This window comes from Eretmochelys imbricata, chromosome 25, assembly GCF_965152235.1.
Source record: "Eretmochelys imbricata isolate rEreImb1 chromosome 25, rEreImb1.hap1, whole genome shotgun sequence".
NCBI classification, from domain to species: Eukaryota; Metazoa; Chordata; order Testudines; family Cheloniidae; genus Eretmochelys; species Eretmochelys imbricata.
In genome coordinates this window covers 3,398,316-3,426,313 of record NC_135596.1, presented here as the reverse complement: position 1 = coordinate 3,426,313, position 27,998 = coordinate 3,398,316, and the positions used below count along the sequence as shown (strand labels likewise).

Below are 27,998 nucleotides of genomic sequence, written 5' to 3'. Positions count from 1 at the left end.
ATGCATAATTCACTCATAGCCAACACCAACTGAGCACAATGCTGATACTATCTGCACATCCCTTCCCACCTCCTCCCCATCCCTCAAGGGGCTTTGGGCAGTGCCTAGATATATAGCCACTATCCATACACACTACCTTCTTGATTTCATGCGGTTCCACGCCACCATACAATTACATTTGTCATGTAGTAAAATCCACAGAAGAAAATCTCTCCATCACTTACCCTTGACTTTCCTTCAGCGTCCATTAAGAGCTCCACGTATGTTACCTCACCAACTACAAATCAGATTCCAGACGACACATATACCAAGGGAGAAAAGCCAAGAAAATAATGGGAATTTAGAACAGTCAACAACCTTGTATGGAGCCTCTGCCTTATAAGAAAGCCCAGAAACACTCCATATTCTCTAAACCACCAAGCTGGACATTACAGGTGTGCAGTAAAGTCTTTAAAAAGTAATTAAACAGGTTCTTGGTTTTCCTCCACTCAAAAACAAGCTATTTCCACAATATCAGTTTCCTCAGCCTTTAATACTCAAATCACTTGTGGCAATCCAAATCCATGGGAAACCGTCTGCAATGATAGTTTTCCTTTTTCTACAGAAAGAATCAGATTTCTACTGGAGACTGACATAGTATGTAGCCTTCTATCTAGATATTCCAGACGTTAACCAGCTACAAGTTCATGTTTCACTGTGATTTCTACAAGGGACAGCTAGAAGGGTCTCCAAAACCAAAAATGTACAACTATTTAAGTGTCAGTGACTCAACTAGGTGTTTACTTAGGCTAGATCATTAACCTTCCAATTAAACTGAAGGAGAAGGTGAACTTCATTTTTAGAACAGCTAGATGTTTAAATTTGACTAACTTCAAGACAAGTACACGTATGTTTTGCGAGTCAAAAGGAAAGTCATTACAATTTTCATTCCCAAGACTGAATTAACTGAATGTTTAGAATCTGTAGCAAAGAGTACAATTTGTAGGAAAACAATCTGCATTTCTCCACAAAAGATTAGGATTGCCAATTCATGATCACTATAACCAGACTGTATACTCCAAAATACCACTACCAAATTGGCTGCTGAGTTTGAAGCAAATGGCATACAGAAGTATAGCTGAAGAAACCCATTTAGGCTTGCTTTTCTGGCTTATTTATATAAAAATGAATGTGTCCAAACAGACTTTAAATTCCTAGCAAGACTACTCACAGATTAACCTTAAAATGAGAGGACTTCCATGTAGAGTTTCAACTGTATTTGTTTACGTGGAGAATCATCTACTTTAGAAGCTAGAAGGCCTGTAGGCTGTTCTAAGAATTGCTGTTTAATAGAGGAAGATTGAACAAGAAATTGTAGTCTGTGTTGAAGTTCTAATGGTTTTCCCTCTTGACAGTGGATGCAATAGGGAAAGAATGTTCAATTTCATCTCCCACTTGAATGACTGTCACTTTTATAAAGGTATATGTTGAAGTATCTACTCAAATATCTAAATGGAGGGTTTTGAGATTCCTTTCCAGAAACAATTGCAAAGGAGACCTTAGTAGGATCTCTAAATCTTGAGAGGTGTTACTTCACCCTCTCCTTCATCTGGATTGATCAAAAACTAACAGGATCAGAAGTCAAAATTGAAAGGGAACTAAAAAGTATTTTAAATGAATACTGATCCATTACTGATTCTATGATAATGTTAGAAGTGTAGGGCTGGAAGGGACCTCGAGGTCATTTAGTCCAGCCTCTCCATGCTGAGGCAGAACCAAGTAAACCTAGACCATCCCTCACAGGTGTTTGTCTAACCCTGTTCTTAAAAGCCTCCAATGAGAGGGATTCCACAACCTACCTTGGAAGCCTACTCCATTTCTCAACTGTTCTTATCATTAGAAAGGATTTCCCAACATTTAAATAAATTTCTTAGTCTCTAAGGTGCCACAAGTCCTCCTTTTCTTTTTGCGGATACAGACTAACACAGCTGCTACTCTGAAACCATCCTCTTTATAACAGCCCTGAAGATATTTGAAGACTTATCAGGTCTCCCCTTCAGTCCTCTTTTCTCAGAACTAAACATCTTCAGTTTAAAAACTAAACCGATTTGGGCATAAGCTTTCGTGGGTAAAAAAATCCACTTCTTCAGATGCAGATGTTTTTTAAACACGAAAGCTTATTCTCAAATAAATCTGTTAGTCTTTAAGGTGTCACTGGACTCCTCATTCTTTTTGTGGACACAGACTAACACGGCTACCCTTCTGATTCTCATCTCTAGTTTGTTTGTTTAACCTTTCCTCAGAGGTCAGGTTTTCTAAACCTTTTATCATTTTTTCTTCTTCTTCTCTGGACTCTATAGTTTGTCCACATCTTCTTTAAAGTGTGGTGCCCGGAAGGAGACTCAGATGGAGTACTGTGGCCTCTCCGGTGCCAAGTAGAGCAGATTACCTCATGTCAATACACCCCAGAACTACATTAATTACTATGAACCTAGTAGAAGCTTATAAACAAGTGTCTGTTTATAGCCAAGGTTCTAACCTATATTACCATTCTCATCTTCAGTATTTGGACCATCTCTGGAGACTACAGTTGCCAACATTTGGATCTAAATAGCCAGGTTACTCAGATCAAGAGCACCGTAAACCTAGAGCTGAAGTCTCTATGGCCTACACCTCTGTACTGGGAGAGCAGCCTCCACCTGCTTTGTATACACACTAAGCACAGTCCTTGAGTGCTCCTGCCAGTACAGCTAAAAAATAGCTTCCAACTACTTCGGGCATAAATATTCAGCATGACCAGGAAATTCTGAAAGCCATTTGTTTAAACAACAGCAGCCAGAGTCCAACCACACTGTGTTTTTACAAGAACGCAAATTTAATTTGACAATTTATGTAGTTTAAAAATAACTGATTCTCAGATAACCTGCAACACAGACAATCCATTTCACAAAGGCCAAAAGTTAAAGTCACAAGGTTAGAAATCAGCAGTGACCTAATGCTCCCAGCAGCACTATTGGTCCATTGGAAAGATATTGCTTTGCACTCTAAACTACTTATCCAATCAGCTGCAACTGATACATAAAAATCTACACAAACTCCTCCAAACAAGCTTTTTCCCTTGGTCATTGGCTCAACACAGTCAGAAGCTGATTTTACATTTGTCCCTGTAATCAGCCTAATGGCCTTTAAAGGAAGTTCTGACCTTTGAACCACAAAATTTACTGAAGTCTTCTCTAGTGGCTATTTCATATCTTACAGAGAACCTTAAAGTTTGTACCAATTTTGCTCCGAGCTCTCAGTGTTCAAGTTTTATACAGTCACATTTAAAAAAGTCATCTACCAAAAATTACACTTAAAAAAAAAATCCTATTTGAGCCTCCTTCTAGGAGCAGCCAAATTTCAGAATAGGGACACCATGTGACAAGTGACATGCTAGCCCAACATCCAAGATAGCAAGTCCAGATTACAGAAGAAATGTGAGAGGTGCATTCTGCACTTAAAGTCATGTGGTATGGTCCAGGTGACGTTCTTAAAAGAGAAACTATGGTTGATATGAGATGGCATAAAAAGAATCCAGTTCCTAGAACCTGAAAGGTAAAGAAAAGGCCCCCTTGGACCCATTCTAGATGCAAAACTAAGCAATATTTTTGTTAACATGAAGTCTGTTTATTAGAAGTGCAGACCGGCATCAGGGATAAAAGAATTACTGGCTACCGAGTAGCAGGCAAGTACCACTTGCAAAGTACACAAGGAGAGTGAGAAGTCAGTCACAGAAGTATTTTTACCGCATATCGGCACACCACTTCCTGCTCCAAGAACTATTTCCTTTTCCCCCTTGTTGGGAGTCGGTGAAGAGAAAAAGGAAAGGCAAAAAAAATACCATTATAAGGGAAGGAAGGGTCACAATGCTCTCCTGTGCCAGTAGCCAGAAAGTCAGACTGCACTAGGCCACCAACACAGAATGGTACGTGAACCCTGATGTGGAACCCCGCCCTTTCAGCTACTGTACAGAGGCAATGCTATCTGATCAGTGTTTTTCTGCCTGAATGGTAGACTAATATACTATGGGACCTGGCAGAAGTTTGTTTTTTTTAAAAGGTTCTAACAAAGATTAAAATAAAGTTGTTCACATAGGCAAGAACCACTGCATAAACAACTACCGAGTTAAGAAATATCATACAGGTACCAGATAAGGATCTGCGAGGGTTACTAAAGCTTAAGGACTAGCGCCAGGGGATAATAGCCTACACTTTCAAAGAGGATGAGCTCAGTGATCTAACAATCAACATAATATTTCTACTACCTCTCTGTTTGGTACTTGTAAGACTTTACTTGGAGTAAGAGAATCTCTTTTGAATACCATATTTTGAAGAGAAGCTGGGAAGCTCAATGAAAGGAACTAAAGTGTTATGAAAATGCAAAACATCGAAGTTGGAAGAAAGACTAGTTATTACAGCAACTGAAAATACATGCCCCAGGAATTCTGCATTGCAACAAGTTTAGCGAGTATGTGGGTATTTGCTATAGTCATTTTTGGCAGAATTTAATTTATTTGAAGTTAGTTTCCAAGTTGCAAAGTTCTTCCATGTAGGAAATTACAAGTTTAGTCTACAGAGAGACTAGCTCAGAGGCATGAACTGACAATCATCTTGGATTCATCTGAAAGGACATGTGATATGAAGTTTAAAAATATTAAAGATGCAAGTTAGGGCACTCTATCCAAGTTTGTTTGCTGTAAATTTTCTACATAAGAGTTTGGAAAGGAAGGGAGAAAACCTTATAAAAAATGGAATAACAGGAGAACTAATAGGTTTGTTCCATCTCCCTGCCAATAAAGGATTATTATCTATTGTACATTTGTGTTTTGTTTGGAAAGAAGGAAGAGGATGCATAGTCATTTTTATTTTAAAGTCAATAGAAGATTTTATTAAACAAGTGTGTTCATTCATTTGAATTTTGCTGTAGAAGACAGTCATGCCAATTTAAGTTTCCACAAAATTTGGCCCTTCCTACAAGACGATGGCTCAGAAATAACCATTAAGCACAAAGCCTGCTCTGAGCAAAATGGGTGCAGTTCTCTTTTTAAAAAAAGGAGATTTCATCTTCCTTTTCCTTTTTTTAAAAATCTGTCCACTATTCTATATAAATCCAAACTTTGAGAAAATGTAAAGGTTTCTTATTATATTTGACTCAATGAGTCCCATTATAAAAAACAACCCTCATCTCACTATGGTTTGATTTAAGGTATTTCATTGAAGCTCTTTTTAAACAGATGCCATAAATGGATATTAAGACTTCCAAGATATACATGCACACTTGTAAACAGTGATTAATTGGAAATCATAATGAAAACTACATATGGACTTAAAGTAGGGCTAAAAATCATATTATATTTTATTTACTTACTGATTGAATGCTGTCTCCAGGCTTGGCAATGATTTTTTTTTTCCTTTGATTTCTGAAGTTTAAAATGGTCACTTTTGTAGAGAAAGCCTTTAAGAAGTGTTGTTTTAAGACACATTTGACTTTTGCAGGGTCTCCCTAACAAGTTTTGCTAGATCTCACCCATTAATTTTTAGACTATTCCAGACATATGCAATATAGTAAGAGCTGAAATAAGGTGTTATTTCTGGAACTGATTACCAAATTTCATGGTCTGAAGCAGGCAGACAAGAGAAGTTAGAATTATATATTCCAGAGGCACTGCTTTTATAAAAGGTTCATATCTAATCCACCCAAGCCCTAACGGTTGTTTAGGCAAACCTGAAAACAAGAACCTTGGTTATACTTGGTTCATTTTTCAGCCATGAAGGTTATAAAGGTTTAGGAAACTTATCATGGAGCATTCTTTTGACGACAAATTTTCTGGTAAGGATATTTGTCAACTATAATCATGATGTTATGACCAACAGTTAAATCAGAGCCCCATTTAATAAACTTCCAAGTAACCAATACCATAGCTTTTGCTACCATCCAGAAGCAAATCAGTCTGACCATATCGGAGATTGTTTACAGAGTTCCAACAGAGAAGTCCAAGTATTGCTCAAGCAGTTGCTAGATGGTGCTCAAAGCTTTTCATGCTCCCCCAGTTTCATACAAAAAGCTTTGAGCATCAGCTAAAGGAAAGGTGAAATTTAAAAAGTTTCATTGATTGAGAATCAGTATTGCCAAAAACATTCAGTAATAAAAATTAGACACTGAAAGCAGCACCCCCAACACGTTCATGATGGAAGTACACTAAAACTGGTACTGTGTTGAATTAAACTGTTTCTTTAACTTGTGATTTCCTTGATTTTTAGAGTTTGTGATGAAACACTTATGCAAACTTATGTCTCAAGTTATGAGGGCATTTTGTGTCTTTTGAACTGCTTTAAATTCCTGGAGCTAGCTATCCCAAAACTGTATACATTTAATAGTGTAATGAGACTTACTATGGCTACAGGTGTGCTACATGAACCTTTACTGCATGGCAAGCTGCTCCAGGTTCCACAAATTTACTATCTATGTTGACCCTGCCATTGCACACTACAAGTCCCCTAGCGTACAATGATCACAGTATGTTAAAGGGTATAGAGTATGATGTTACAGCCAAGATGCTGGTTTCCAAGGTTAACTGATGAAAATACATTTTAGAATATGGATTTCAACAAAAGGATAGACAGGAGTTAAAAACAGGCTAGAATTTAAAATTAATAAGTTGTTTTAAATAAAGGAACAAGACATGGGCCTACCAACCAGACTGGTCTGTTTGCGGTAGGCACTCTATGGCGGAGCCTCCAATAGTGATTAGGGCTTGTGTGTGCTACTGTAATATAAATGTTTAACAGGAAAAGTGAAACCCAGAGTACACAAAATTGAGACCAGTGTACGCAATTCAAGTCGTTAAAAAACCAGACAAAAAAGAACACCCACAAAAAAAACACACCACCCACAAACCTGGGGCATGAGCTACATCAGTACATACTGAGTCAGCAAAAGAAAAGCCAACAAGAATATCTGATGAGTTGATGGGGTGAGTAGGGAGACAATGTTTAAACAATGAAGTTTCAGTGTATGTTCACTCTTGGAAATTTATGCATGTTTGCTCATCTACATAGATCTATTGAATATATCTTATCAAGAAACAGTTTTACATATTGCTTCTCTTCCTACCCCAAATACAAATCCAGCGTGTTATTTCTTGCAATTAGGAAAAAGGATGCAGTGAGGGTTACTGCAGATGTAGTCAATGATTCATAACCATTATCTATTGCAGTCATAAATATGACTTGAGGGTACTTCCAATTACAGCTCTTGCCAGTTTGCTTCTTCAACAGCTAGTTATTTTCTCTTAAGTTCTTATTAACACATTGTGGCTCCATCTCGCAATTGAGGGTACTAGCCAACTACTTCCTCCCAGGGTTAGAAAACTATTAGAAAATTTAGTATTTTAGTAGAATCAGATCAAATATTTCATGTAAAAGTGAGTTAAATATGTTGCATGTCATCATACCCCAGATGAGAAAGTTAGTAACCTGAACTGCTAACAGCTCTGAGCCACTAACTGCTCTGAAATATCAGATGAAAAGGGAAAGTACATTAGCTTTTCTCTCCCACTTGTTAATTTGTTTGGTGGACAGGATAGAGAGCTATTTGGCATTCAACCTTTTTCACTTTTAGACTTTACATACATACTAAACTGGCATTTCACTAAAAGCTATATGTAGCCTCACTCATCTGTAGAACCTTTTTACCAATGTACGACACTGACATCGATTTAGTTCAGCAGGGTTTGTTAACCAATACAAGGGAGTTTCAAACAAGAACATCTGTGAGCTTTATTAAAAATGGTGATACTGCACACCTGTAATTCTAAGTTTCACCAACAAACAATACACTGAAATGACTGAACCAAGGCATCACTCTTCAGAGCAATATGCCACCTTTTAAAGATTTCAGATGTACACATCTGAAAACCAATTTGGAGAGATGAGCAGACCTCAAAGCTCGTGTCTCCTAAACCATACTTACTGGCACAAAACAGCTGATTGAGGTGAATTGCTTCTACGTTCAGCAACCTCCTATGCCATTGTTGTGAATAGCTTTAAAATCTTCTACATGATTGCTGAGTGATGGAGCAGTAAAACATCACCTACATTTTATCCTTTATGTTCAAAGCTGTTTCACATCTCCCAAAACATTACATTTGGGCCTGTAATTCTTACACATACAACCCAAGAGTTCTAACAGAATTTTCAAAGCCACATTCCTGGTTCTTGGAACTACTATGCCTTGTATCAAGAAATACCAATTCAGCAAGTTCAAGCACAGCACAAGAACACCAATTTGGGTAAAATCAATGACTAGTTAGAATGGATCCCAACTACACAGCAAATCTAAACTGTTAAATATGTTTGAGCAGTCCCAAAAACCAAGAACAATGCATCTGGATATTTAACATGACAAGCCCTGCAGACAGAATGAAGAGGTTTCACTGATCCCCTAGGAGCATTTGCAGGAATGAGTAGCTGAACAGCAAGGCAGGAAACAATCTCACATCGGACTTTTCCATCCACGTGAACTGGAGAAAAACCACAAGACACTTGGAACGGAATTCAACGTAGTACTTAAAGACATCTACACATAGAGATACTCCTGTTACTCAATGTTTCTTGCACATCCACGAAAAATTATAATAGAGTTCTAAAACATAGGATCATTCATAATTAATGCAACAATGCTACAGGTGGGCAAAGGCAACTGAAAGGAGAGATAACTAAGATTACAGATAGTTCAGTTGTTAAAGTCAGGTACCACTATTTTATTGTTTCAAGTCAAGACATTTAATTATGAATGTTCCCCATGGCCTACAGTCCATAAGATTTAGTTATATGCATTCAATTCCAGTTTTCCTCCAAAGAAAAAACATTTAAGAACCTTTTGGAAATTTGTGTTCTCTTTCATTTAGGCCACAGCCTGTGAGCACATTACCTAACATTCCTTACCTAGTTTATGCCACATTGGTCACTAATTTGCAAGACATATCAATTTATGGATCATTCTCTTGCTATGTATTTAAGAAGTGACCTACAAGAGAGAATGACCTGTATGCTTTTACGCATCTTTAAAAAATTGGAGACCTCTAAATCATAAGTAGGGAGCCCCTACTGTACTACATTAGAAATTCAGATCTTGACTCCTCTGCTTTTCCAGGAAGACTGGAAACGAGTAAGTCCAATATCAATAAAAGCAAACAAGTAAAACTTGTTTGAGTGGAAACATTTTAGAATATTGGCCGAAGTTCCAAGTAATTCTGATTTTTTTTCCCACCTTTGAGGAGGTAAGAATGCTGAATCTATCAATGAGAGAATTCTGAAATACACAAATCAGTCCATTCAATATAGAAAAAGCTTTTGGGAGGGGGTGAAAAAGGGGAAGAGTGACATGAACATTTTTTCAAGGCCTCCTTTAAATGTAATGCAGGAAATGCTGAGGCACAAACATTCTTCTTCCTTTGCAGGTCACCCTTAAATACATTTATGTTCTCCTGAATATTGTACAACAATACGGATATTATCTAAAACACAAGTCAGACTATTAAATTTCGATTCTAGGACACAACTACATATACTAAATCAGCAGTAGATGGACAACCTACTTTACCCAAAAACATTACATGCTTCAGAGCACGTTATAGTACCTCAAAAACAAGTCCTGATGTAGGAAGTCTGACGTTTTCCATGAGACAATGGCACCTTTCACGCTTTGATGAAGCACTATTAACCACACGCCAACATGCCTACACAGGAACTATCCCGTGCGGAAAGCTGCCTAAGAATAGATATCATGCAACACCAAAAAGGCTTTAATCTAGACCCCTTACAAAACTCATGTCACTAATTCTATCCAGAACAACATCAACTAATAAATTAAAATTTTCGGAACAAAGTCAGCCATGGTTAAGATGACAGACACCACTCTGTTACCCAAAGCATCCATTACCTTTCTCTTTGACCAGGTCTTTGAGAGATTGCCACTTCACATCAAATGGAATATTTGTAATAAAAGCTCGATATCGTTTAGCAGGGTTGGCATATGGTTCAAAACGATTTCCCCCTCTTTTGACACTTTTCTCTTTTCTTTTTTCATTCTGGCTTGGTCGTTCACCTTCACTGCAAGAAAAATACAAGTATTCAAACATCAAATTAGCAATTACAGCATTAGATGAAGTCAGTACATCACACCTTTAAATACATAAGGAAACAGTTCATGCACATACACCACTATGTTGCTTGAGACTATAGCAATTAGTAACTAATATTAACTTCAGTTCATAAGTTTTGGTCTGATGATAAAGTATGACTTGCAGGTTGTCTCATTAACATTAATTACTGAACAGCTGCAGCAGCTCAGATCCGTAGGTCCCAGAGATTGTGAACTGTCTACCCCCTGGCCACACATACCTAACCTAATGGCTTTCTCTTCCCATGTTCAGGCGTAATTAAAGGTGAACCACCCCCCACAAAAAAAAAAAAAAAACAAAAAACACACCCCCACCCCCATCTGGATTTGCAACCCTTTTATGATGTATTTAGTACAGCTGGGCAGAAATTCTGCCAAAAAAGCTTTTATCAGGACTCCTAAACTACTTGGCAAATTCAGACAGAACTCAAATAGTTTCAGCCAAAAATACTTTATAGAAACATTTTGACTTTCTTTCAAATCAGCATTTTGTTTTCAAATTTGGTCAATTTTTAAAAACAAAAGGTGAAAAAACCACCAGAAAATGGCCAAGTTGAAACAAGATTATTTTTGTAACTTCAAAATGAATGTGTTTTGTTTGATGATATTTAAAAAAAAAAAACACAAACCACACCACTGTTTTGGGTTTGAATCAAACTGGATTTAAAAAAAAAAGTTTTGATTCAGCTGCCGAACTGAAAAGTCTTATTCGTTCAGCTCTAGTTTATAGTGAGCCTGAAAGGAAAAAGAACAGGAGGAGTTGTGGCACCTTAGAGACTAGCCAATTTATTTGAGCATAAGCTTTTGTGAGATACAGCTCACTTCATCGGATGCATTCCTATGAGTTTTTTCATGAAGTTGATAGATTTCCACTCCATACGGCTAAATTCAGTGCCTTACATAATGCATCCGATGAAGTGAGCTGTAGCTCACGAAAGCTTATGCTCAAATAAATTGGTTAGTCTCTAAGGTGCCACAAGTCCTCCTTTTCTTGTTGTGAATACAGACTAACATGGCTGCTACTCTGAAACCTGAAAGGAAAGTTTCTTACCAACAGCAGTATTTTAAAAAAATTGAAAGTTTAATTTTTATCTGTCCTGGAAGAGTTCATGAGCATCTGGAGAGTCAGGAATGAAGAAAGTGATTTTTATTCACTCTTTAAAGCTATTTTTAACATTACTCCTGAGGGAATTCTGCACCACTGCATGTGCCCAGAATTCATGTCCACAGCAGATTTCTTTGCTTCCCGTCAGAAAAATGACTTTCTGACAGGGAAGAAAAGGAAAGTTGCAAGAGCAGTCATGCACCAATTCCTAGAAGCGCAGGTACATAATTTCAGGCAGCCAGTGGAGAGGTAAATCACGGTGGGGCTGGAGACACCCCAGCCAGCAGCTCCTATCCTGAGCTGGGATCAGCTGCTAGTCATGGCTGGGCTTGAGGCAGGAGAGGACGGAACTTCCTCTTTCCCTGCAAGGAGTTGCTGTGGCTATGTCAGATCCACCCCCAGAAGCCACCAGCTGCAAGAAGCTCAGCATCCTCCCCTGGCTTCCTGCCCACATCGCTCCTCAGCTGAGGGTGCGGGGGAGCAGCACAGACCCAGGCGCAGCACAGCCTGACCCTGGAGCAGCTGGGGCAGTGCGGAGCAGCCCGGACCCAGGCACAGCCTGGGCCGCCCTCCTGCTGGGGGGGAGGCACACCAATGCTGCAGCCCCTGCCCCCCCACATTGGGGGGGAGGGGAGACACACCTCTCCCCCCCAGCCCAGGTGCTACTGCAGGGAGTCCTCTCTCCTCACCATAGCCCCAGAGCACCCTCCTGCACCCCAAACCCCTCATCCCCAGCCTCACCCCAGAGCCCACACCCCCAGCCAGAGACCTCACCCCCGTACCCCAACCCTGCCCCAGTTCCAAGCCCCCTCCCACAAACATTTCTCGGCCCCACCTCCACCACATCATTTTGTTATGTGCACAATATGAAGGTGATGTGTTTCATCTCCTCCATATTGATGCACATAACAAAATTCATTCTGCACATGGGTGGGAAAAATTAGAAGGAACACTGCTCCAGACCTCCACCCAGACCCCCACCCCCACAGCCAGACCACCCCCTACTGGAACACGCTGCACTCAAACCTGCTACCCTGATGCCTTACCCCCTGCACCACCCTGAGCCTCACATCCAGACCCTCATACCACTGACCACCAACAAGCTGCACCCAACCCCACTCTCAGCATCCAGACCCCCTTTCTCCCCCCTCTTGAGACTCCCCCCCGCCCCAGACCCCTCCACTGAACCCCAGCCACCTTCACCTTAGTAGCTTGTTAACTTTTGCACTCCCATTCCCAGGACTACCGCAGAGCAAAGTTTGTGTACTGTAACTCTTCATTTCCTGGTTTTCAGAGGTTTAAGTCTAGCTGCTCTCCTCATTCTACAAGAGCAGAAAGCACCACTGGCCAATCTTAACTGTACTTAAGTTTGGAGGCACTTAATTCCCTGGTTTGTTTTTTTTATAAAGGGATTTCTCAGTACACCCCATCCCTACAACATACCATTGCCCTGCTCTCCCCCTCCACTGCCTCTGGCTCCTTGAAACTGATTACCATGGCCACAAAATGCACTGGCTGAATGTTAGTCCCTTTACTGTCCATGCATCATCTCCTTATCCATTTTTCTGCAGGTCCAGCATGCGCTGGTTCCGCCTCTTCCCCAAGCAGTCATTGTCATGAGAACCACAGGTTGAAGAGCAGGATAGAGGATGCAGGACAGTGTAAGGAACAGCATGGAGTTGAAGACTACTTTTTTGAAGGGAGGAAAATAAGTATAATCTGCCTCCAATACCCGCTCCTTTCCATTCCACCTCCCCATACTGCTCCAAAAACCCACTATCAGGAACACCTTGGCCAAGTGACCCTACAACTTGCTTTTCTTTGATTACTTATTTCCGTTGCTCGGGATGATTATGTTACCCTGATTGCTTACTAGAGTCTTTAGAGAGACAAGGTGGGTGAGGTAATATCTTTTATTGGACCAACTTGTTGGTGAGAGACAAGATTTCAAGCTTACACAGGGACCTGCAGAAGAGCTCTGTCTAAGCTGGAAAACTTGTCTCTCCCACCAGCAGAGATTACTCCAATAACCTCTGTTATCTGATATTATCTCACCCACCTTGTCTCTCTAATATCCTGCAACCAACATGGTTACAACAACACTGGGTACTAGAGTCTTTAGTCCAATTAATGCGAATTTCCTTGACAATACTACTAAAGTAAAATTGGAGTCTGCATGAAGATTTTAGAGCACTTACAGTAGTCCACCTCGAAACAGAAAGTAACGCTTAAAACTTAACTACAGCAGAGAGGCAGCTCTGCTATAATAGATATTACAAAGTAAGCCTGAAGCTGGCATTTTTCTGGTAAACTAGGTGAGCATTTAGGCCTAAAATTCACCCTCCACGCTATATTAACATAAGGCCAATTGCCAGTGATCACCAAGTGTTAGTTCAAAAAGCCATTTAAGAAAGCCATAGGACTGCAAGTGAAAAGGACATCAATTTAAGAAGTCACTCCAGTGTGAAAATGTGTAGTAATTCTGGATGCAAGTAGGAGGATGAGAAATATTTTTTCCAGTCTATTTTGTGCATTTGACAGAAGCGTTCAAAGAGAAAATGGAAAGACAGAAAACAAGTTGTGAACTACAGAAATTGCTAAAAAGCCTCAAACATGTATCTTCCATAAATTTTAATTCTAAAATTGAGTAATCTGTCCCTTTAAGCACCCAGAATTAAGGTTTTTACAGGTAATCCTAGCTTTTTCTCCCACAGATGTGAACTTAATGAAGTCTCCCATATATACTATTCTTTCCATAGGACCCTCATTTCATTCGGTGCACAGGTTGGATGTTGTGCTGTGAAATAAACAAGCAATGTCCACAATGAGCAGACCGCTCATTTTCACTACACTCTAGTACTATGCTCTCCAATCCAGTTCTGCTCAGTTTCACTGGTGTATATTAGAAGTAAAATAATTTCAATACATTTCCTCCATTTACAGTTTTAACTGCAAGTGAGGCATAGATCCACAGGACTCCTTTCAATTCCTGCACACCGTCTAGCCTCCGTACCTAATCAGGCAGGAGTACTGTAGAAATGAGGGCTGGAAGAGATTTATTAAACAAAGTGAGTTATGGAAGAAATCATTTTCTCTTTAGTGTTTGTGCTGGACTAAAAAGCATAGTTTGAGATAGTGTAAAGTATTCTAGAGAAACAAACAACTTTAGGAGGTGCGGCCTCAGTAAGGTTTGCAATTTAGCTTTAAAGTAGTATTCTCCTTTAAACTTTGGGTAGGGCTCAAAACTTTCTTTTGGACACCACATTCCTACTTTGTATGAAAAGCTTTGAGTGTTCTCCACAAGCTGGAACATCAGTCGCAGTTTTTAAAAACCATGAGTGTTCAATTTTAGATGGCATAGCTACTGCTTCATCAGCTCCTCAGCCACTCCAAATACTAGACCAGGCACCTTTCATTCCCCCCCCATTTCACGCAAGTCCAGTTTATACATATAAAAACTCAAGTGCTTCAGTTTTACAGCTGCAAGGCTTCATTTGCTAAGACAAATCCCAGTACCTGTGACTGCAAACACTCCTCCTCCCCTCACAGTAAGGGTACGTCTACAATCTGAGGTATAAACTGCAACTTGATGTATCTGTTAGCCGATGAAGCTAGCTCACTAAAAATATAGGAGCAGCGGCTAGTCCTGCCCGCCACGATGGCTACACTGATATTTTTAGTGTGACAGCTTGATCAGAACTAACACAAATTCCACCTTGAGGAGACATTCCTATCTCAAGCTCAAAGCTGTAGCCATACCCATAGGCCTTGCCTACACTACAGAGTTTTGACAAAAAAGAGTCAGCTTTTGTTGACCAAAACAGTGGAGGTGAACACACTACAATGCTCCTTCTATCGACATAACTCTCCTGCTTTGTGACAAAATAAAACCACCTCGACAAGAGGCATAGAGCTTTTTGCAGCAAAAGTTATATTGACAAAGTGTCAGTGTAGACACCATGCTTGGTTAATATCACTGTAAATGGTCTCCAGGAGGTGTCCCACAATGCTCATCCTGGCCTCTCTGGTCAACAGTTCAAACTCCACTGCCCTGCACCAAGGTACACAGGCTTCTGCCTCTCCCCCTTTAAAGGCACAGGAATTTTTGAAATTCCACGTCTGTTTGTTCGACATGGACAGCTCACATCACATCTTCCCAAATGACCATGGCAGCTCCACGTAGCAAATACTCTCACACTTGGAGCACACTTGTGTTATTGGATCTGCTGTCACAGTGGAGGGAGGAAGCTATGTGGTCCCAGCTACACTCCACCTGTAGGAACGTCAACACGTACAGGCAGATTTCTCGTGGCATGTTGGATACAGGCTACAAATGGGACATACATCAGTGCCGTCTGAAGATAAAGGAGCTGAGGCAAGCATACCAGAAGGCAAGGGAGTCAAACAGTCATTCTGGTGCTGTGCCAAAGACCTGCCACTTCTTTAAGGAGCTGAATGCCATTCTCAGTGGCGACCCCACCTCCACCGTTAAGAGGACCATGGATACTTCAGCAGGGCTGGAGACAGCGAACAGCAGACTCAATCCCAAGGACAGAGAGTTCGAGTTGAAGGATGATGTGGAGCACGACAGGGTCATCCGGTGGCGCGGCAAGTCAGGACCTCTTATCAACTCTGGAGGGGTCTAGCCAATCCCAGGAGTCTGTCTCTCTCTCATGCGCATGACGCATGAGAGAAGAGCCCTGGTAAGTGATTTTTAAATTGATTCCGCTTGGTTACATGACGTAGAGTTGTCCTTTGCTTTGTATATTCTAGAAGTGGGTGAGGGGATAGAAATGTACAAGACTAGCTGTGTTTGCTTGTTCTTCACATTCCCCTGTACAACTGAACAGTGTGTTAATGCACACTGAGATTTCACAGGAATCCTCCAGAGAGACCTCTAGAAAAACTTTCCTGGAGGTACCCATCAATCCTCTGCCAAAGACTCCTTGGCAGAGCTGCTTTGTTCCTCTGTTGTAGGAAACTTTCCCATGCCAATCAGCAGTCATTTGTACAGGTACCAAAGCAGTACACAGGTGAGCAGCACAGGGACCTGGTCTGAAGCCACACACACACAGGAGATGCATCCTTACTTACCCTCAGGAGTGACATATTAGTTTCAATGACCCCTGCCTGTGGCAAATCATGGCAAAATTTACAATATTGTCCCTAGTTGCCTGCAGTGATCTTAAAAAAAAAAAAAAGCTCAAAATCCTTTGCCCCCTCTTCAGCGCCTGCTTCCCTCCCACTCCCAAACTCACCACGTTTAGGGTGTTCACCAGCTGTGTGCTTGCCAAAGGACAGAGAGAAACTGATTATGTTAAAAAAAGGGGGTGCATTTTACTGTAACAATTCAATGTGGTCCGTATACTAACAATCATGATTCAGTTTATTGTTTCTTGTGGTTCTGCAGATGTGGCCTTCAGGGCCTCCCCTACACACCAGTGGAGTGCCTCTGCCAGATAAGGAGGCAGCCAAGGAGGACATGTTTCAAGAGGTGCTTTAATCTTAAGAAGTCAAAAAACAAGAACGCAGGGCATGGAGAGAGACTTTAAAAGAAAATTATAAAATAGACAGGCAGAACAGAAAGAAGAGCCAGGAGCAAATTTTAATAGGCCATGAGCGGATGATAAAAGTGATGGAAGAACAAAAGGAGATGCTGAAGTCCCTAATCATGCTGCAGGCTCAATTCATGTGTGCTCAGCCCCCCTTCAGCCAATACAGAACTGCTTTTCATGCCCTCCCCAAATTCCTCCCACACATTCCTTGCAACTTCCTGGGCTCTCTCAGTACCCCGTTCATTCCACCCCTTCAGACATCTTCCAAAATGATAGCTGGACTTACACACAGCTATAAGAGCCTATACTGCCCTTTGCTGTTATCTCTCTTCCCCAAAGTCATGTGTGAGAGAGTGAGAGAGATGTTACTGACAGAATCTGTAACTGTATAGATCGCTGTTGGAACCACTGGTATATATTTGCAACAAATATTGTACAAAGGCTGTCATGTGAGGTGTCTATGGTAAGGTTATGATTGGCTGGTTATAATTATGCTATCTGTATGTGTGTATCATTTTTGTAGTTCAAGTTATGAATACTGGTTCTATACTGTCTGTATTTCAAACTTATGCTATGATTCTGGGTGACACCCCAGACAAGTTGGTGTCAGCTCTGCCAAGCCTGCCTGATGGCCCATTAAGGGCCATCAGCTATACAACTGACCCATTGAGGGAAGGCAGACACACCTTGTGACTCAGCAAGGCATGCAGGGACCCGCCTGTGGGCAGAACTTTAAGGTTTTTCTATGTCATGTGCTGGATAGCATATCCTTGGGACAAAGTAAGCAAAGACCACATGGCAAGAGACTATAAAAGGCCAATGCGTCATCTCCATCTTGTCTTGAATCCTGCTTCTTACCTCTGGAGGGACTTTGCTGCAAATGGAAGCTCTAAACAAAGGACTGATGACCCATCCCAGCTGTGGATGTACTCCAGAGACTTGATTTGAACCTGCAGTTTATTCCATCACTGCTACAAGCCTGAACTAAGAACTTTGCCATTACTGTATGTAATTGATTCCATTTAACCAATTCTTGCTCTCGTCTATATCTTTTTCCTTTTATGAATAAACCTCTCGATTCTAAAGGATTGGCAACAGCATGATTTGTGGGCAAGATCTGATTTGTTTATTGACCTGCGTCTGGGGTTTGGTCCTTTGGGATCAAGATAACCTTTTTTCTTTTTTGGCGGCTTGACAAAGCCCTGGCTGGGATGATTTAATTGGGTACGGGTCCTGCTTTTGAGCAGGGGGTTGGACTAGATGACCTCCTGAGGTCCCTTCCAACCCTGATATTCTATGATTCTATTATTCTTTTACTAGGGTATTGGTTTTCATAACCAGTCGTACCCATAATGAGGGTCACTAGTGGAGATACTGGGAAACTGGAGTGTCTAAGGGAACTGCTTGTGTGACTTGTGGTTAGCTAGTGGGGTAAAACCAAAGTCTTCTCTGTTTGGCTGGTTTGGTTTGCCTCATAGGTGGAAAAACCCTAGCCTTGGGCTGTAACTGCCCTGCTTTAAGCAATTTGTCCTGAATTGGCACTCTCAGTTGGGTCCCACCAGAACAAGCATTGTTACAGTGTGTTTATTTTTATTAAATAAAAATATACTCTGAAAGATAACCAATCTTTGTCTCCTACACACAGTGGTTGGTGCTGAAATTAATACACAGTGGCATTTGATCATTTGCTAAGTACAAATCACAGTCAGGAATCATCAACATTTTCATGCAAGGTGGCACGTTAAAGCATTGCAGAGTGCTGTACAGAAAGACATCACTGGAGCTCATTGTCAAAAAGGTGCCTCAAAGCCTCCCTGATTCAAATAGCCCCCAGCTGTGACTCTGTAATAGCCCTGGTATCTGGCTACTCAAAATCAGCTGCCAGGCAAGCTGCCTCTGCGCAGCACTCCAGAGCAAACTTAAGAACATAAGAATGGCCCTTCTGGGTCAGATCAAAGGTCCATCTAGCCAGTATCCTGTCTTCTGACAGTGGCCGGTGCCAGGTGCCCCAGAGGGAAAGAACAGAACAGGTAATCATCAAGTGATCCATCTCCTGTCACTCATTCCCAGCCTCTGGCAAACAGAGCCTAGGGACACCATCCTTGCCCATCCTGGCTAATAGCCATTGATAGACCTATCCTCCATGAATTTATCTAATTCTTTTTTGAACCCTGTTATGGTCTTGGCCTTCACAACATCCTCTGGCAAGGAGTTCCACAGGTTGACTGTGAGTTGTATAAAGAAATACTTTCTTTAATTTGTTTAAAACCTGCTGCCTATTAATTTCATTTGGTGACCCTTAGTTCTTATGAGTGTTATGAGTAGTAGTAAACAACACTTCCTTATCTACGTTCGCTACACCAGTCATGATTTTACAGACCTCTATCATATCTCCCCTTAGCCGTCTCTTTTCCAAGCTGAAAAGTCCCAGTCTTATTAATCTCTCCTCATACGGAAGCCGTTCCATACCCCTAATCATTTTTGTTGCCCTTTTCTGAACCTTTTCCAATTCCTATCTTTTTTGAGATGGGGCAACCACATCTGCACACAGTATTCAAGATGTGGGCATACCATGGATTTATATAGAGGCAACATATTTTCTGTCCTATTATCTATCCCTTTCTTAATTATTCCCAGCATTCTATTCACTTTTTTGATTGCTGCTGCATATTAAATGGATGTTTTTGGAGAATTATCCACAATGACTCCAAGATCTTTCTTGAGTGCTAACAACTAATTTAGACCCCATCATTTTATATGTATAGTTGGAATTATGCCTTCCAATGCGTATTACTTTGCATTTATCAACATTGAATTTCATCTGCCATTTTGTTGCCCAGTCACCCAGTTTTGAGAGATCCTTTTGTAGCTCTTTGCAGTCTGCCTGGGTCTTAACTATCTTTAGTAATTTTGTATCACCTGCAAATTTTGCAACCTCACTGTTTACCCCTTTTTCCAGATCATTTATGAATATGTTGAATAGGACTCGTCCCGGAACAAACCCCTGGGGGACACCACTATTTACCTCTCCATTCTGAAAACTGGCTATGTATACCTACCCTTTGTTTCCTATCTTTTAGGCAGTTACCAATCCATGACAGCACCTTCCCTCTTATCCTGTGGCAGCTTACTTTGCTTAAGAGCCTTTCATGAGGGACCTTGTCAAAGGCTTTCTGAAAATTTAAGTACACTAAATCCACTGGATCCCCTTGGTCCACATGCTTGTTGATCCCCTCAAAGAATTCTTTTGACCCTTAGCTTCACAAACATTATGGAACACACAGTAGGCTGCTATGACCATGGGAATATTTTCCTCATTTAGGTCTAACCTGCCATAAAGGCAAATGCCAGTGTGCTTTTATCTGCCAAAGGAATATTCTACGATCATTCTGCACCTGTTCAGCCTATTGTCGAAGCGCTCCTTGCGGCTGTCCAGGTTTCCCGTGTAAGGCTTCATGAGACATGGTAGTATAGGGTACGCTAGGTCTCAGGTTCATTATGTTCATTTCAACATCCCCCCATTGGGATCTTATGGTCTGGAAAGGGAGCCTTTCTGTACAGGCCAGTGTTCCTGAAGATGCGTGCGTCATGCACTTTCCTGGACCACCCCACATTGATGTCACTGAAACCATATATGCAATACCATAGAGAAGTACCCATTTTCTATTGTACTCCATCGCAAGATAGTCCGACACGAAAATTGGGATATGCATGCCATCTATCGCCCTGCTGCAGGTAGGAAAACTCATTGCCGCAAAGCCATCCATCATTTCATGGATTTTGCCAAGAGAGTCACAGTCCTTCACAGCAAAATGTGATTTATGGCTCTGCACACTTGCATTAACACAGCCCCAGCAGTCAACTTTCCAACACCAAACTGATTCACAACGGACCAGAAGAAGTCTGGAGTTGCCAGCTTCCACACAGTGATCATCATGCACTTCTCCACCGAGAGGGCAGCTCTCATTTTGGTGTCCTTGCGCCACAGTGCTGGGACAAGCTCCGCACAAAGTTCCATCTCTCTGCAGCCACTGCTCATCATACCAGACCTACATAACACTATGATACCACCACTCAGTCGAAAAGCAACAGTCCATGTGCAGCTGCTCCATGAATACCAAAAGTAATCTGGTGTTTCTTTCCATAGCACACAGCAGATCAGGAACCTCTGATTCCTGTTCAGATTGGGTGCTCATCATATACCACATGACGAGCCACAATGGGTTCATAACAGTGACCACAACAGTTGAGAGCAGTGCAGGATCCATCCTTTCAGACAGAGTTGGCAGGCCCACAGTAAAGAGGGGTTGTTGAAAAATGCCGCAAAATGCGGTCAGAAACCCATGGAACGATGGGACAGAAAAAACTGCATTATGGGACACTGAACCCACACCCATGATCCACTGCGATCCATTCCACCTCCCACAACTCGTAGCTGAAGAAGGTGGCGAGTAGCACAGTGGGATAGCTGCCCACAGTGCACTGCTCTCCATCAATGCTAGAACACCAATTGTCCACGGGCTCTGCTGACAGAAGGAGCACTGTATGAACATGCACAAGGGATGTAATTATACTGGTTTTTGATAGTCAGCGTAACTTGTGTTGACAAAACCCTGTAGCGTAGACAAGACCTCAGTGTGGTTTTTTTAGGACGATTGACTATAGGAATCCAAATTCTTTGGGTGAGCGCAATCATGTTACACATGCTCAGCTCTCCTAGAAACCAATGTCTGTTCGGACACCCAACCTCAAGGAAGTGGCTTCAACTACTTTCTTTCAAGTGATTTAGGAATCTTTAACTTGATGCTCTGAAGTGGGGAACATGAGCAGGGATCCATTTGGGCAGTCTAAAAAGGTCAGTAACTATGGTATTTAAGAGTTATTTTCCTTTAAGAACTGTCCCCATGAATCCCCAAATCTTGGAAGAACAAGCCATAGTGGACACCCCAAGGTGAGTTTGAGTACCTCCAACCACCCTGAGACATGACTAATACTGCAAAAAAGCCAGTGAGGTAGGTAAGATGGAAACCCCAATAGCAGCGTTCCTCTTTCATCCTGAACAGAAGAGAATCTTTAATATTCTGAGGTACTGTGGCTCAGGTATCCAAGTGGTTAAGGCAGTACACCATGCAGACTCCCAAGATGTAGCCTGGCAAATAGAGTCACATGAACACAAGGCTTACCACCTGTAGAAAAAAAAAAAAGCTACTAGGTTTACAATGGGAACCTCTCAAAGGACACGGTCTCCCTAATGGTATGAAAAATCCTCTTAAGCAAGCTTTTCAGCTATGGAGCCTCTTAAGGCTCCAGTGAATTCAGCGTTTTGTGGTGGAATGAGAGTGGACTTGTTTAGGCAAACCCTAAGGACTCAGGATGCTTTACACACTTTTCTGAGGGCTTGTCTACACTTGAAATGCTACAGTGGCACAGCTGCAGCGCTGGATCTATGCCATTGTAGCACTTCAGTGTAAACACTTTCCCACACCTCCACAAGAGGAGGTAACTAGGCAATGGAAGAATTCTTCCGGCAACCTAGCACTATCTACTCCAAGGGTTAGGTTGGCTTAACTATGTCATTCAAGTGTGTGGATTTTTCACACCCCTGAACAATGTAGCTGGGTCAACTTAACTTCTGAGTGTAGACCTGGCTGGCCTGAGGTACATCTTGCAGTGTGTGCTAGCTACAGTCAGATACAAATATCCAGACATCCAAGAAAGCCCATTGCCACAGACAGCTGTTTCATGAAAACCTGGTGGTGAAGACACCAAAGTTTAGAAAGGAGTATTGGTAGAGTCCTTCTCCTGGACAAGGTGGGAGACATATTCAGTGACTGTGCCTTTCACATCTTGACTCAACTTTGCTGTATGGAGCTTTATCCAACTGACGACCTGCCCCTAGAGGCAGAGAACCTCCCTCTGGAAAAAAGTTCAGTCTCACATGAAGTCAGGAAGAACTCTGCTTCTCTAACCAAAAAGTAGTGGATGTCCTTATTTATAAAGCAGCGTGTCTCACTGAAGGCAGTGATCTTGCCATCGCTGCTCAATAACTGTGAAGTCTCACCTGCGAAGTGGCCAAAAACTAAGCTTACATCCCAAGAGGCTCTAGTCACTATCAGAGCTAAAAAAATCATAAAAGTGAAAATATTCAAATTCGGTCCTTGAGAAAAGCTTGGTGTGCTTGGTTATAAAAGGGAGGGGAGAGTGAGGGAAGAGGAAAGACCTGGGGGGTAGTGAGCCACATGTAAGTGGTCACATCCCCAATTGCTTGTTCTGCAGAATACAAGAAATCCATGGGCTTTTTTTGCTGAATCAGTGAGTTCTAAGTCTAAAGCCTCAGAAAAGCATATCACTAGAAGGGGAAGCACTAGCTGCTTTTCTGGTGGGGACAAAGATGAAAGAATTGTTTCTGGCTCATCCTCCACATACTCATCTTCCTGTTTTACTGAGCCCCTAAGACTGAGATGACAGCTGTTTACAAACCAAATTTTGGTTGCCATAAATTTATGGTAGGCCAGAAAGCCCGGAGTCAATGGTCAGAGCTCTTCCAGCTCCAAGGCAACAAGACAGTCCCATGATCTTATTTCAACCATAAGAACTCATGGACTCCAAATTCCAAAGGACAGCTGTTCTCCACCAACAGGACAAGGAGTCAAGGATCTGACAAATTATGTGCTAGACTTGGCTACCATTGTACGCTGGCCTTTCCTCTCTATCACACACAGATCTCCTTAGTTTTCTGACACCCTGGACCATATGAAAAGATGGATGAAAACTCAAGAGTCAATGGCAGAAAACACAAGGATCTCTCCCCATTCCTATTCAACATCTGCACGCAGCCACTAGGCAAACTGGTCTCAGACTTTAAGGCCAGAAGGGACCATCATGATCATCTAGTCTCCATTATTAATACTTGTTACTTCTCAGCTGGACTACAGCAATGCAATATAGTTGGGCATGCAGTATTCCACACTTCGAGAACTCCAACTGATAAAGAATGCTGTCACAATCTCCTCAGAAACAGTGGCTCCCATTAATACATCACACCTGTCCTCTGCTCCCTACACTGGCTTCTCATAGAATATCAAATCAAGTTCAAGGTCTCTGTCCTTATCCTCAAGGAATTTGATGGCCTGGGCCCAGTATATCTAAGAGGTTGCTCTAAAGGTCTAAGATGAAGACTATTCTCAACCACTTCACTCCTCAGGAACAAGTGAATTTTCTACAATAAGGGAAGGTGACTTATTACTCCTGGGGGAATTCTCCATCACTACACAAGCACAGAATTAATGTCCCCCGCAGATAAATTGATTCACATGCACCTTCCAAGCAGCAGTCGGGGGAGAAGGGGGCACATCTGGTTTGGGCATCAGGAGCAGCCGGGGGAGATGTAAATCACCACCTCAGGAGGCTTGCGGGGGCGGGGGGGGGAGAAGAGGAGAGATAGTGACAGGACTTCCTCTGCTCCTGGGGTCAGGTCAGACCCACCTCCAGGAACCTCCCCAACTTCAGAAAGCTCTTCACACACACACCCACTTCCTGACCCCATTGCTCCCAGCCACAGGGGAAGGGGTCACTGTATGGGGGAGCTGCCCCTCATCTGCCCAACCCCCATGCATCCAGACCCCCCACTGTACCTAGACCCCCCTGCCAAGCCTCATCCTCCTCCCCCCCCACCCCCAACTGAGCCCCAACCACCTTCACTTGGATCCACGCCCCAGGAATTCTCATTCCCCCTGCACCTTCAACAAGCCCTAATACTTCCAGATTCACCTCACACGGAGATCCTCCACCAAGCCACCCACACCAAGACTGCCCCATAAAGAATTCATCCCACACCTCGATCCCCCTACACACACTAAGCCCCTCCACATTTGGATCCTGCCAGGCTGGGCCTGCTTGCCCCTCTGGATGAGGGGGGCAGGGCTGGGTATGCATGACTGTCACTCTGTCTCACTGTGGAACCATAGAGATGTGCTAATATACCTAGTAAGGAATCTATTTATCAAAAGACATTTCCTGAATCTTTTTATTGTTTGTATTGTTACAAACATACTTGCTGATGGGTATTTTAAATAATTGAAAATGTGATTATATTGTGTTTTGGTAAATAAAATACAGAGTTCTACAAAATTTTAAAATACTGAGAGCAGTACTTTTAATTTTTTAGCACAGAATTCCCTCAGGAGTAATCTATGCATGAGACAGAACTCAGTAGCTGACCCAAGACTAGAATGAACTCTCACAGGAGTTAAGGACTGTCACATACCTCCGAACCTTCCACTCAAAGTGCAAGGTACATCACTTTAACCATCCCTTGTTTAGCAAAAATAGAAATTATGTGTATATACATATTAAAAGAATTCTAAAACAAGACACCACTGCACACACTTCTCTCCCTCAAGAGAGGATGTGAGAACACAACACATTGCAGATATTAGTCGTATTGCTAAATGCACTATTGGAAGGTGCTCAGATAGTATGGTGATGAGTTTGGTATAGGAATCTATACATTTTAAACCCCAGAGATAAACAGTATTTACTTGGCCTCTGTGTTTAAGAGTAATGACCCTTATTATGGTCTAACTCAATGCTAGGATAATAAGGCCTGACTGATTCAAGGCATCAGGAAACCATGGCACAAGCTGCATCTCTAACAGCAATAGGGCCATTCACTGAGAACCAGCATCTCACTTTTCCTGATGCTGAAGCCTACAAAATAACTGGTAGCAGCTAGGCTTGACTGAATATGACATAACTAGTCTTTTTTATATCAATGGAGGCACATGAGTATGCATTCCTCAGTCTTCCTAGTGGAGGAAGAATCAGAGGTTACTAGCAGAGCTTCCACAGTCCCTGATACCAAGACAACACCACAGAAGAAATACTAGCAGTAGACACTGTCACGGAGTCCCCAGGCGATGTTCTGGAACTGCTCCCTACGAAGCCAGTCAGGACTCTGGGGAAGTCTCCTGTCTGTGAGCAGACTGTCTACAGGACACACAGCTTCCACCTTCCTTGGTCTGACCTCAGAGCATTCAGCATCCTCTGCCCCTCCGTGTGCTTCCCACAGCAACTCCACCCAGGCGGGGTCCTGGGGAAGCCAGAGGGTCCTGCCCCCCAATTCCACAGTCAGACGTGACTCTCAGCCAGCCAGTAAAACAGAAGGTTTATTAGACAACAGGAACACGGTCTAACACAGAGCCTGTACGTGCAGAGAACAGGACCCCTCAGCTGGGTCCATTTTGGGAGGCACTGAGCCAGACAACCACGTCTGCACTTCACTCCATGTCCCCAGCCAGCCCCAAACTGACTCCCCCTCCAGCCCCTCCTCCTCCTCTAGGCTTTGTCTCTTTCCTGGGCCAGGAAATCACCAGATTCCTTTGTTCTCCAACCCTGTAGCTCTCACCTTGCAGGGGGGAAGGACCCAGGCCATCAGTTGCCAGGAAACAGGGTGTCGGCCATTCTCTGTGTCCAGACCCCTGCACACACCTGCCCTCCAGGGCTCTGCAACGACCATACACCCTTATCCCACCACCTAGATACTTAAGAACTGCCATAGGGGAAACTGAGGCACCCCCACAATATTCAAAGGAAACATTAAGAACAGTCCCGCTTCATCACAGACACCAAGACCTGCACCCTCCTTTACGTCAAGATGGGAGCAAGAGAATTTGTCAGCACCATGACTCTTCTGCTTCACCCTCCAGCCAGGGAACAATGTCCAGATACCAAGAAGCTGATCTGAAGTCCCAAACCTGCTTAGCAGGCTCAATAATGAAGAGTAGGGATTTATTAAGATCCCACCTGATCTTAGAGACCAAAAACATGGGACCCTAATGACATTACTGCACTGCATGAAACACAGGTCTCAATTTAACATCCCCAGCTGCCTCAGCCATGCCACTTAACCAAAAACAGGCAAAATAGCTATATAATCAAGTAATCTAACAGGACAAGCATCAGGAAAAGGTAACAAGCCTAAGAGGACAGCACCCCAAGCAATGCCCGTAAACAGTTTTCTTTTTAAATAAAAATGCAGCAAGCTAACCTTGTGAGGAAGGAAAAGCACGCCAACACCATCCAACCCCACCCCCCACTGCACACATTCAGCCAGACCCCCAGCCTCCCACACCCACGTCATCCTACTCCACCCCCCAGTACCCACACCCAGACCCCCAGCCTCCCGCACCCACGTAATCCTACCCCAGGCCCCAGTACCCACACCCAGCCAGACCCCCAGCCTCCCGCACCCATGCCATCCTACCCCAGCCCCCGTGCCCTCAGCCAGCCAGACCCCCAGCCTCCCACACCCATGCCATCCTACTCCACCCCCCAGTACCCACACCCAGACCCCCAGTCTCCCACACCCACGTAATCCTACCCCAGCCCCCACACCCAGACCCAGCCAGACCCCCAGCCTCCCGCACCCATGCCATCCTACCCCACCCCCCGTGCCCTCAGCCAGCCAGACCCCCAGCCTCCCGCACTGCCCCTACTCCAGCTCCTACACCCCCATTCCGCCGGGCCCCACGCCGTCCCTCAGCCAGGCCGCTGCTTCCAACACCGGTTCCTTCCGTCCACCGAGCCCCCCGCCCGCATCCGCGCCGGCCCGAGGCCCCAGCCCCCACACGCGGGGACGCGGCCTCCTGCTCCCCCGGCCAGGCAGCCGCCCGCAACACGCCCGGGGCCGAGCCCCGTGGGGACCGGGTTCCGCCGGCGGCGCCTCACCTCTTGGGCGGCCCGTCCCCGGCGCTGCCTGCCCCGTTGGCTGCCGCCGTCTCCTCCATTTTGCCGCTGCCCTCAGTCCCCACGGCCGCCATTTCCTCCGCGCAGCCCCTTTGTGCAAGCAGCGGCCGCCCCGCGCCGTGCCCCGCAGCACGCCGGGAAAGGGGCGGGGCCGCGCCCCTTGCGGCAGCGCCCCCCTGCGGCCACGTGGTTCGGGACGCTGACGTCGGGGGGCCGTTCCCGGGCTCGGGGGGGCGGCGCGAGACGAGAGCGGCGGGGGCGCGAGACCCAGGGCGGCGGCGGGGCCCGGCGTCTCTGCTGCTGCTGGCGGCGGCGCCGTGTCCGGGGTCGGGCCGGTGTGTGCGGGGGGTCGGGCTGGGCGTGCGGTGCTGGGGGGCCGGGTCGGGCTGGGC

At 43.5% G+C, this 27,998-nt stretch overlaps 1 protein-coding gene across 1 annotated transcript; it reads right to left on the bottom strand.

The window, feature by feature from the left end:
• Nucleotides 1-47: 47 nt before the first annotated feature.
• LOC144280061 (heterogeneous nuclear ribonucleoprotein M-like) lies at nucleotides 48-27,737 on the bottom strand. The gene is made up of 3 exons (XM_077841754.1): nucleotides 27,589-27,737; nucleotides 9,961-10,130; nucleotides 48-277 (listed from the first exon to the last, which is right to left on the bottom strand). Exons 1-3 carry the CDS (start codon nucleotides 27,678-27,680, stop codon nucleotides 147-149), a joined length of 393 nt encoding a protein of 130 aa, XP_077697880.1. The 5' UTR covers nucleotides 27,681-27,737; the 3' UTR covers nucleotides 48-146.
• Between the last annotated feature and the right edge of the window lie 261 nt (nucleotides 27,738-27,998).

Coding starts and splice junctions, on each gene's coding strand:
- LOC144280061 (XM_077841754.1), bottom strand. CDS start 27,680: ATGGCGGCCGTGGGGACTGAGGGCAGCGGCAAAATGGAGGAGACGGCG. Junction 10,131..27,588: donor GGGGACGGGCCGCCCAAGAG/GTGAGGCGCCGC, acceptor TTTTTCTTGCAG/TGAAGGTGAACGACCAAGCC. Junction 278..9,960: donor AGACCTGGTCAAAGAGAAAG/GTAATGGATGCT, acceptor TCTGATTTGTAG/TTGGTGAGGTAACATACGTG.